Raw genomic sequence first — 12,631 nt, 5'->3', positions numbered from 1 at the left:
AAAAAGCTACTGTTCAGTTGAGGAATTTATGACCGATGAGAGGATTATTTGAACGGTTGAGTATTTAATATTGTAATGTTGTGTATAATATTGTATGTATAAAATGATGTCTGTAGATTTAGGCAGCGACGTACAGCATGATAAAAAAGTTTAACAATGTGTTCAACATAAAGCTATGCTGATAAAATTAGTGTTAAAAAAATTATCTAACCGTGTATATCTTGCCAGGTTAAATAAATAAATAAATAAAAATATATCCTAGCGAAAAAGTGACATGTCTCCTGTACGATGCGATCAGATCATTTCTAAAATGTCTGTTATGAGACGAATACAAATACAATATGATTCCAATTCCCGCGAAAAACGCTGCTGCGGACAGTGATGCGAGCTAATATCACGGTACTTGAGGTGCCGTGACGTGACTGTCAATACACATTGTGTGAATTGGCTTAAAAGACGCGGCATGTTCTGAAGTCTTCTATCTCCTGAATAATCTGGTTCTGATAACATGTACTCTTTTGGTACAAATTCTCGTCAAACTTCTGAAGAAAGCTATGAAATGCATTGCCACAAGGCAACAAATTTGTTGTTTATCTTTAGAAGAATCGTCGAAGAACCGCTACTCTTCTTGCAAGGGAACGAATCGTCTTTTTTACTTTTATTCTTTGAACACAGATAACGGGACTGCGAAGTCAAAGAATTTACTCCAAGAAGCAGTGATGTCAGAATTCGTCTGTATGTTTTGAAAGGGCGACGCGTCAAAACATAATAGTATGCCGTGAAGAAGTTACTGTCATGCGCACAGCGTTCCTGTTAAGTTATCCATTGTTGTGGTAGATATCCTTGGATATAGTCTTTCAGTGAAGTGTTTCTCCAGAACCCCAGAAGTAACATTATCAGGTATTGTGGTTAATCAGTAGACATTGAAAGAGCGCAGTATGTCGCTGAACAAAAATGTAATTATTTTAGTTTCTCTAATGTCACTGGCATTAGGAGTTATTGCAATAATTCCAGCGAGACATATCTTAAATGTGGCACCCAACAGAGGTCTTTATGACGATGATTCGAAAGTGACAGTACTGAATACTACAAGTTTCAAGACCGCTGTCTTTCACACAAATAACGCTTGGTTAGTTGAATTTTACAGCAGCTGGTGCGGCTTTTGTCAGAGGTATGCACCGACTTGGAAAGCAGTCGCTGCAAGCACATACGGTATGTATTGTTTTACTTTATTAACTTCGATATAAGGTTTACATACCATTAGATAGTAATCAGCGACGTTCTCTAGCAATATTCTCTAAAGACAGTGTTTTGCTACTCTTAGAAACATGTTGTTAAACTGCCACACCCTTTTGTTGCGGGTTGATCAATTTACTTTTTGTAAACTGAGCAGAAGTAACATTTGTCTTGTATCAAAAGCTATTTGTGTATCGCGGGGAAAACAGCCGGTGAAGTACTGCCAAGCTCTGTTTACAATATTGAGAGTGCTGACCGTTGCTAATCTGTAATTTATTTTTCCTATGGTTTATATGAAAAGCAGTAATAGAAGACTTTTCAGGGGAAGAAATTCACCATTATGATAACATTAGCAACTATCGAAAACTCTCACTAAGTAAATGTCATCATAATCTTCATCAGCTGGCCAGATTCTGCTAGGTCGATGTCTGTAAACATCTATAAAATGAAGTGGTAAAACTTCCTATAATATAGTATACTTATAAAATATTTTGGTAACCTAGATAGTGAATCTTGATTTTATGAATTTTACTGCATCATATTATACTTCTGCAGTGATGTAATTTACCGTTGGTAGCTTTTAAGAATTTTCCAGTTCAGTTCTACCATGCATTAATATAATACTTGCCTACATTGGTGGCTGGCCGGAGTGGCCGAACGGTTCTAGGCGCTACAGTCTGGAACCGCGCGACCGCTAGGGTCACAGGTTTGAATCCTGCCTTGGGCATGGATGTGTGTGATATCCTTAGGTTAATTAGGTTTAAGTAGTTCTAAGTTCTAGGGGGCCGATGACCTCAGATGTCCCATAGTGCTCAGAGCCATTTGAACCATTTTTGAGCCTACATTGGTAGGAAATTTATCAAGGGTGGGTCATGTTTTATTGTAAAATGGTAAATGATTGAGTTACTATTTGTTCGAGAAAGGCCCATTACAACAGCAAATTAGTTGTTGCTGTACAGGGTGATTCAAAAAGAATACCACAACTTTAAAAATGTGTATTTAATGAAAGAAACATAATATAACATTCTGTTATACATCATTACAAAGAGTATTTAAAAAGGTTTTTTTTTCACTCAAAAACAAGTTCAGATATGTTCAATATGGCCCCCTCCAGACCCTCGAGCAATATCAACGCGATACTCCAACTCGTTCCACACTCTCTGTAGCATATCAGGCGTAACAAACACCCATTCTCTGTAAACTGTTTATACCAACGTTTAATACACCACCTATCAGGAGGTTTAACACCATACTTCGTTAGAAATGCACGATGAACAACTGTCGTCGATTCACTTCTGCCATACTCAATAACACAAAAAGCTTTCTGTTGAGCAGTCGCCATCTTATCATCAACTGACGCTGACGCCTAGTCAACAGCGCCTCAAGCGAACAAATGTACAACTAAATGAAACTTTATAGCTCCCTTAATTCGCCGACAGATAGTGCTTAGCTCTGCCTTTTGTCGTTGCAGAGTTTTAAATTCCTAAAGTTGTGGTATTCTTTTTGATTCACCCTGTATTACTAAATAGTAGGTCAGAGAAACACAGAGGTATTTTCATTCTCAAAGTGAGTAATTGTCGTTTATATTCTAAACATATGGACATTGGTGTTTGTAAGGAACACCTTACAAAATTGTAGAAAAAATCTCTTAGTGTATGTAGAGGGAAGGTATGGGGTATTCAGAAAGTCTCTCCACAGTGCTGTATGATTGTTAGTCGTGCGTGCTGTATGATTGTTCACCTGCCTTGGTTACTTCACTTCAAGTGGACTCTCCCAACATTCCACTATTTCGTTTAACTCCGTAACAAATGAATACTCAATAAATTAATAACTTGTATTTCACTGAGTTTCATTTCAGTATATTCACTGCGGCATATGGCATGCATGGCTGACAATCGTACTGCACTGAAAAAAAATTGCCAGCTTATTGAGAGTGAATATGAAGAGAAATCTTATTTTATGTGGAGACTTCAACATTGACATGGGAAAAGGCACAAAAATAAGACAGGATTTTGAAGAATTGTTAATACAGCATAACATGAAAGTAACAATAACTGCACCAACAAGAGTGACTTCACAAAGTGAGAGAGTTATTGACAACATAATTACTAAAATGTGTAACTATGAGTCACATGTAGTTCATACAGAAATATCTGATCATCATGGACAACTAATTAGCATTTGCAGAAGTAATGACACAGTATCAGAACCAAAACAAATAACCAAAGAAATTAGGATAATCGGTGAACAAAATATCCTACAGGCTCAGAGCGTAAATGAAAAATATGATACATTTACTTCAACAATTAAGTACCATTTTAATGTAGCATTTCTGAAAGTAAATAGACAAGAAAGGCAGCAAGATCAAAAACAGTGGATTACCAGTGAAATACTAGAACAGCGAAGGAAGCCTTAGGATGCGAGACGGATGGGCGAAGCTGAAAACTATAAAATGTTGAAAAAGAAGTATAGAAAAACAATAAGAGAAGCCAAAGCAAGAGCAAATGATACCACCATAACGAACTCAAAAAACAAGGCAAAGGCAGCTTGGAATGCAATCAATGCTGTAAGAAAGGGAAAAAGATGGGTCAAACAAAGAAGGTATTAGGTCAATTAAAATAGACAACACAGTGGTTTTAGAGATGCAATTTTTCCAGAAGAACTGAAGATAACGAAGATAGTGTCAGTGTACAAGAAAGGATATAAGGATGATCCAACAACTAGTGACCAGTTTCACTGGTATCAGGTTTCTCAAAAATCCTAGAAATATTTATGTATACCAGATTAGTTAACTATTTGAACAAACATAACATTCTCATACCCTCACAACATGGTTTCAGAAAGGATAAATCTACGGAATCAGCAATTGCCAGTCTAACAGAATGCATTTTACAGTCCATAGATGAGAAAAAGGTTGTCTCTGCAATGTTTCTGGATCTTTCAAAGGCATTTGATAACATTGACTGAAATGCTGATACAAAAATTAAGCAACTATGGCATTTGAAGGCAACCAGGTGAATGGGTAAAATCATACTTGTGCAACAGCAAGCAGTATGTATCATTAGGTAACTCCTACCAATTAGAAACCAAACCCATCAAATATGGAGTGCCGCAGTGTTCGGTAATGGGGCCATTGTTATTTAATGTGTTTGTTAATGATATAGGTGTTGAGGAGGGAGAAAAGAAAATATTGTATGCTAATGACATGACAATACTAAATAGTGACCAAAATATGGAACAGCTTGAGAGCAGAGCATACATATCTGCAAATGTCACAACTCAATGACTGTTGGAAAATGAACTGGTTATAAATCTAAAAAGACTATGTATGCAGTGTTTAAAAACAAGGAAAAGGCTGTAAACATGGATTTACAGGTTGATGGAACAAGGCTGGAAGAAGTAGAATCTGCTAGATTGTTAGGTATTCGTGTGGATAATGAATTGAAATGGAAAAAACATATTATTAATGTCTGTAAGAAACTGAGCTCTGTAATATTCTTAATGACGCAACTATCACAGTATTCAGACAAGAACCATCTGCGTACAGTATATCATTGACTTTTCGAACCATACTTACAAACTTACAATATGGAGTGACTGTGTGGGGAACTCAAACAAACAAGAGACAAAACATGTGTTCAAATTCATATTTCATATATATATATATATATATATATATATATAGTGCCGGTAGATAGGCACAATAAATAAAACACACAAACACACACACAGAATTTCTAGCTTTTGCAACCGACAGTTGCTTCTTCAGGAAAGAGGGAAGGAGAGGGAAAGACGAAAGGATGTGGGTTTTAAGGGAGAGGGTAAGGAGTCATTCCAATCCCGGGAGCGGAAAGACTTCCCTTGGGGGAAAAAAGGACAGGTGTACACTCGCGCGCACACACACACACACACACACACACACACACACACACACACACACACACACACACACACACACATCCATCCGCACATACACAGACACAAGCAGACATTTTCAGTGTCTGCTTGTGTCTGTGTATGTGCGGATGGATTGAAAATGTCTGCTTGTGTCTGTGTATGTGCGGATGGATATGTGTGTGTGTGTGTGCGCGAGTGTACACCTGTCCTTTTTTCCCCCTAAGGGAAGTCTTTCCACTCCCGGGATTGGAATGACTCCTTACCCTCTCCCTTAAAACCCACATCCTTTCGTCTTTCCCTCTCCTTCCCTCTTTCCTGAAGAAGCAACCGTCGGTTGCGAAAGCTAGAAATTCTGTGTGTGTGTTTGTGTGTTTTATTTATTGTGCCTATCTACCAGCGCTTTCCTGCTTGGTAAGTCTTGGAATCTTTGTTTTTAATATATTTTTCCCATGTGGAAGTTTCTTTCTATATATAAAAAAAAAAGATTCCAAGACTTACCAAGCAGGAAAGCGCCGGTAGACAGGCACAATAAATAAAACACACACACACACAGAATTTCTAGCTTTCGCAACTACCGGCGGCTGCTTCTTCAGGAAAGAGGGAAGGAGAGGGAAAGACGAAAGGATGTGGGTTTTAAGGGAGAGGGTAAGAAGTCATTCCAATCCCAGGAGCGGAAAGACTTACCTTAGGGGGGAAAAAAGGACAGGTGTACAGTCGCACACACACATTATCCATCCGCACATACACAGACACAAGGAAAAGAAAGCAATGGTTGAGCCCAAACAAAGCCGCAACTCTCCCCACAAAGACCTGCACACATAAAAAAAATAATAATAATAATGTTGTGCATCTGGTGGAACAGCAATGGTTTGGTGTATTGTGAATTGCCTGCCTTAGGTGTAACCATCACTGCTGACATGTATTGTCAACAACTGAAATATCTTGCAGATGCAGTCCAAGAACAACCACCACAAAGATTGCGTGAAGTGATGTTACTCCATGACAATGACTGCCCTAATTCTGCGAGACTACAAAAAACACTATACAAGAGTTGGGTTGGGGAGACATTCCACACCTTCCTTGTTCACCTGATTTTCATCCTCATATTTTTACCTTTTCCACTTTCTGTCAAGTGAACTTTAAGTAAATTCCTTTCTGAATGAAAAAACGCTGTGAACATGGCTCCGCATGTTCTGTGCCTAAAATCCACATAATTTTTACAGGCACAGAATAAAAAGTTGTGTCACGATTGGCAGACTGTTATAGATAATAAAGGAGGATATATTATTGATGACTTAAGTCTCTGTTATTTGTTGTGTTTGGAAAAATGCTATGAACTTACTTGCCAATCATATACATAGATCAGTTGGAGTACTGAAATTATATCTTGATGAATGAAATGACAGTTGCTGTATTTCTTAATAAAATGATTAGTTCTGAATAATATTTCTGACTCTAGATTGATCTGCATCTATACTCTGCAAATCACCACGAGATGCACGGGAGAGGGTATGGCCCATTATTAGGATTTCTTTCTGTTCCATTCACATATGGAGTGTGGGAAGAATGATTGTTTGAATGCTTCTGTTTTCAGTAATTATTCTAATTGCATCCTCACCATCAGTGTGTGAGTGATGTGTAGTTCCTGTCTTATTAATTAGGTACTGGACACTAACTTCCGTGCCACTAACAGCCTTTACATACAACCAGAAATTGTTTGGATTTTGTGAAATGTTATTTGACAATATTCTGCTATGGCAGTCATTGAAGGCATCACACTTTGCTCTCTTGACAGCCAAATGTGTTTCACTTAGCATCTCTCTATCTATAGCCCTCCATTTTGTTTTACACCTGTTATACAGTAATCTGATTCTTTAGAGGTTTCTTTACAGTGAATGTGTACCATGGATGTTCCCTCCCATTATGAACTGTTCTACTGGGTACATATCTATCCAGTGGATGGTCAACCATTGTTTTAAACTTGAACCAGAGTTAATCTACATGCTCCTGCCCTATGCTGAAAGTTTCAAGTTACTCATTGAAATATGACATGACTGATTTTTTTTAAAATCTGATTTACTGCAGGTATATATCTTTCTGCTTGTTTTAGTTGTCCTTTGTATTTTGCTAACCATTGTTGCAACAGTCACGTCTGGTCACTGACACCAGTTTCGATGTGGACATCCTCAAAGAGGTCAGGTCTGTTTGTTGGCATTAGATCCAATATATTTCCATCATGAGTGGCGTTCGTAAATATGTGTCATACAGGTAGTTTTCAGAGAAGGCATTTAGTAAAGTTTCACAGGATGTCTTGTCACGCCCACCACAAACAAAACTGTAACTTTCCAGATTAATTGTTAGATGATTAAAGTCTCCACTGATGATTACAGTATGATTGGGGAACTTATGTACAGTTGAACTGAGGTGTTCTCTGAAGATGAGTTTGGTGAGCGATAGGGGTGCGTGTGTGTGTGTGTGTGTGTGTGTGTGTGTGTGTGTGTGTGTGTGTGTGTGTGTGTGTGTGTAATATTGTTACATTCCTGGATTTTCCATCACATGCAGCTTCAGTTTCTATCTCTGTGGATTTTAGATTTTTGTCTACCACGAAAAATACACTATCTCCATTCCCATTTGCCTATCCTTTTGGGAAGCACTTAAATTTATCACAAAAATCTCACTGCTATCGGTTCTAGGTTTTAACCAGCTCCCTGTACCTAGCATTATGTGAGCTTCAGTGCTTTTCATGAGCACTTCAAATTCTGGCACTTTGTTGTGAATGCTTTGGCAGTTTACCATTAGGATATTAATACTGTCACCTTTTGACCTTACAATGATACTTCTGGATTTTCTACAGCTATTGTTATCTGGATTGGATGGAGAGTCACGTAATCTTAAGAACAACAACAACAACAACAACAACAACAACCTTGTGTGCACCTCACTCACAATCAGCTACCTGAGTAGCAGCCTCTGATGTGTAGTGCAACTGGACCTATTTAAGGGGATCCTAAAGTTGTCAACTTCACGGCACAAGTCCAGGAAGTCGCAGCCTAGCATGTCACAGAACCTTCGAAGTATCTGGTTCAGTCCTTCCACTTGACTCAGAAACAAAGGGCCACAATCAGTTCTGGGGACAATGCAGCAAATTGTGAGCTTCACTGAAACTCCATGCACAAGACTGGTCATCGGAACCTTCTCTGCCAGTCACTGGAATGACCCAAGAAAGACTTTGGAGCTCAGACAAATGCCACCATTTGTTCCAATGTGTGCCACAATCTGCAGTTGGTTCCATCTTGTTCCCTCAGTGGCTGTTGGAATAGCATCTTAAACATGTTAAATAAGATGCCAAGGCATACACACTGAGTGCATGTGGAGTCCTTCCTTGTCCCTTGCTGCAATTTATCTAAGAGGTACCATCATTCACCATATGTTTAACTGCCGATGATTAATTGACCCCTACCATTTTGCATTTACCTCCTCCTGACATCAGACAAAACTGGTTTCCCCACAACAGGTGAAGTGAGTCCCACTGGGTCAGTTTCAGACAGCACCTCAAACTTAGTGGTTAGGGGGATCAGTAGAACATCCTGAGTCCTCCCGGGTCCCCATCCACTCTGTACAGGACAAGTCACTTGCAGTCAAGTAGATGGGCAATGGCAGATTGTGTACTTCCTGCAGGTGAGACAGTATCCACAGGAGAGGATAGTATTTGAGGTACCTCTGGTACAGGTATCACAGGTACACAACTCTTGGGAGCTCTTCCATCACACTGATTTGCAACAGCTGTCAATCGTTTGACAGAAACTAGACAAATGTGTGGTTACTGAAGAGGAGCTGCAGCCTTTAAAGTAGTTGCAGGGGCAACAGTCTGGCTGATTGGCTGATCTGGCCTTGTGACATCAACCATAATGGCCTTCCTATGCTGATACTGTGAGTGGCTGAAAGCAAGGGGAAAATACAGCCATAATTTTTCCTCAGGCCATGCAGCTCTACTGTATAGTTAAATGATGATAGCTTCCTCTTGGGTAAAATATTCTGGAAGTAAAATAGTACCCTATTGGGAACTCTGGGCTGGGACTCTTCAGGAGCTTGTCATCATCAGGAGAAACAAAACTAACATTCTGCAGAACAGAGCAGGGAATATTAGATCCTTTAATTGGGCAGGTAGACAAGAAATTTTGAAGAGGAAAATCGATAGGTCAAAGTTAGCCGTAGTGTGAATTAGTGGAGTTTGGTCGCAGCAGGAACATGAATTATGGTTAGGGGAATCCACGCTTATAAATATAGAATCAATAGGGATAATGCAACAGTAGGTTTAATAATCAATAAGAAAACAGGAATGCAGATAAGCTACTATGAATAGCATACTGAACACATTATCAGAGCAAGAGAGAGACAGTAGGTCAAGTTTATATGTCAACTAGCTCTAAATATGAAGATACTGAAGAAATGTATGATGAGGTAGAAGAAATTATTCCAATAGTTAAGTGAGATGAACATTTGAGAGTGACGGGGACTGGAATTTGATAGTAGATAAAAGAAAATAAGGATAAGCAGTGAGTAAATATGGACTGTGAGAAAGGAATGAAAGAGGAAGCTGTCTGGTAGAATTCTTCACAGAAGATGGTTTAATCATCACTAATACTTGATTTAAGAATCATGATAGAGGGTTTTATATGTTGGAGAAACCTACAGACACTGGATGGTTTCAGATTGATTATGTAATAGGAAGACAAAGGTTTTGGAACCAGATTTTAAATTGTAAGATATTTCCAGATGCAGATGTGGATGCTGACCACAATGTATTAGTTATGAACTGTAGATTGAAACTGAAGAAATTTCAGAAAAGTAGGAAATTAAAGAAATGGAACCTGGATAAGTTGAAAGAATTAGAAGTTGTTGAGAGTTTCTCAGGGGGCATTTTGCAACGATTGACAAGAACTGTGGAAAGGAATACACTAGAAGACAAATGGGTAGTTTTGATAGATGAACTAGCGAAGACAGCAGAGGATCAATAGGTAAAAAGACAAGACCTAGTATAAATCCTTCAGTAATACAGGAGGTACTGAATTTAATTAATGAAAGTAGAAAATACAGAAGTTTAGTAGCAGGTGAAAGGGAATACAAATGTCTAAAAAATGAGATTGACAGGAGGTGCAAGATGACTAAGCAGAAATGCTAGAGGACAAATGTAAGGATTTTGGAAGCATATATAACAAAGGGTTAAGATAGGTACTACGTACAGGAAATTTAAAGAAGCCCTTGGAGAAAATAGAAGCAGCTGTATGAATATCAAGAGCTCAGGTGGGAAACTAGTCCTAAGCAAAGAAAGAAAAGCTGAAAAGTGTAATGTGTATATAGAGGGCCTATACAAGGGAGATGAACTTGAAGGCAATAGTATGAAAATGGAAGAAGACATAGATGAAGATGAGAGAGAGATATAATCCTGCAAGAAGAATTTGACAGAGCACTGAAGGATGTAAGTCGAAACGAGAACCCAGAAGTAGACAACATTCGATCAGAACTACTGATAGCTTAGAAGAGCCAGCTATGCCAGAGCTCTTCCATCTGGTGTAAAAAATGTATGAGATAGCCAAAATATCGTCAAGTTTAAAGAATAATGTAATAATTCCAACTCCAAAGAAAGCAGATGCTGATAGATGTGAATATAACCAAACTATCAATTTAATGAGTCTCTGTTACACTAAATACTGACACAGATCATCAGAAGAATGGAAAAAACTAGTAGAAGCTGACCTCAGAGGGGATCAGTTTGGATTCTGGAAAAATGTTGGAACATGGGAGGCAGTACTGTTCCTTTGGCTTCTCTTAGAAAATACTTTTTGAAGGGAAGGCAAACCTATGTTTATAGCATTTGTAGACTTAGAGAAAGCTTCTGACAATGTTGACTGGAATACTCTCTTTGAAATTCTGAAGGAAACAGGGTTAAAATATGGGGAGGCAAAGGCTGTTTACAACTTGTGCAGGAAGCAGACAGCTGTTACAAGAGTTGAGAGGCATGAAAGGAAAAAAAAGGAATAGGAAATAAAGTTGAGGGAGAAAAAAATAAACACTTTGATGTTTGCTGGTGACATTGTAATTCTGTCAGAGACAGCAGTAATGGAAGAGCAGTTGAAAGGAATTGACAAGATCATCAAAGGAGAAGTTAAGATGATCATCAACAAAACAGGGAAAGTGGATTGTAGTTGAATTAAGTAAGGTGCTGGTGAGGGAAATGATTATGAAACAAGATACTTAAAGTAGTTGATGAATTTTGCTGTTTGGGCAGCAAAATAACTGATGTAAAATGTATACTGGCACTGGTAAGAAAAGTGTTTCTAAAGAAGAGAAATTTGTTAACATTGAATACAGATGTAAGCGGTAGGAAGTCTTTTCTGATAGTATATGCATGGAGTGAAGCTATGTATGAAGTGAAACATGGACGATAAACAGTTTAGGGAACAAGAGAACAGAAGCATTTGAAATGTGGTGCTACAGAAGACTGCTGAAGAATAGATGGGTAGATCATGTAACTAATTTGGGAGAAAAGTAGTTTGTGGCATAACCAGACTAGAAGGAGGCAGTGGTTGATAGGACACATTCTGAGACTACAAGAGATCACCAGTTCAGTATTAGAGGAAAGTGTGGGAGGTAAAAATCATAGAGCTAGACCAAGAGATGAATATAGTAAACAGATTCAGAAGGATGTAGGTTACAGCAGTTATTTGGAGACGGAAGCGACTTGCACAGTATAGAGCTGATTGGAGGCCTGTATTAAACCAGTATTTAGACTGAAGATAACAACAACAACAACAACAAGCAAAACAATAGGAGCACATGGGCAGCCAATAGAAAAGTTAAGCTGATTATAACACTTGCTGTGCAATGTGAGATCCTTCTGCTATTACTGAACATTGTCGTACCTTGGTAATGTCACTTACGTTTTGGAAGAGTGGGTTACAAATTTCCCTTGAGTCAACTTGATTTAAGTTTCCTATGGTGTTGTAAAGCAATCTGGGAATTGTTGTGTTAATTCTTTAACCAAGTCCATGGCCAATTTGCTTCCCCAAGCTCTTTTAATCTGAGCTTGTGCTTCATTTGTAGTGATACCTTCACCAACCACTGTTTGTCTCATGTATCAAACATTGTACAAGGTCATAGAGTAAGTTTTGTCAATGAAAATATTTATCTTTATAATTGTCTACCATTTCCTTCTTTGTCAGAGACTGTTAATTATGGTTTCCAATACAGACTTAGTGTCCTGGGAGAATAACTTTGACTTTCATGGAGAGTGCCTTTATTCTACATATAAACTTTCTCTGTGTCTAACAAGAAATGTATTGCATTGTCAACTGAATGCTCATTGAACTAAATCCCACATAGGGAGAGAAGATTCATATAAGTAATACGGTTAATTCCACAACAACCTGCTTGTGCTAAAAAGGGGCATATTTTCTACTGTAGACTGTAAACTAACCTCATACAAAAGAGAGGAAAA

General features: G+C 38.3%; 1 protein-coding gene across 1 annotated transcript in view; it reads left to right on the top strand.

Moving 5' to 3' along the window:
* Positions 1 to 686: 686 nt before the first annotated feature.
* Positions 687 to 12,631, top strand: part of LOC126275338 (sulfhydryl oxidase 1-like) — a 50,705-nt gene continuing 38,760 nt past the window's right edge. The window contains exon 1 of the mRNA XM_049977188.1: positions 687 to 1,212. Within this exon, the coding sequence (XP_049833145.1) occupies positions 939 to 1,212 (274 nt within the window). The 5' untranslated portion in view covers positions 687 to 938. The remainder of the gene's footprint in view (positions 1,213 to 12,631) is intronic.

This window comes from Schistocerca gregaria, chromosome 1 (genome assembly GCF_023897955.1).
Source record: "Schistocerca gregaria isolate iqSchGreg1 chromosome 1, iqSchGreg1.2, whole genome shotgun sequence".
NCBI classification, from domain to species: domain Eukaryota; kingdom Metazoa; phylum Arthropoda; class Insecta; order Orthoptera; family Acrididae; genus Schistocerca; species Schistocerca gregaria.
This window is presented reverse-complemented; position numbering and strand designations above follow the sequence as displayed.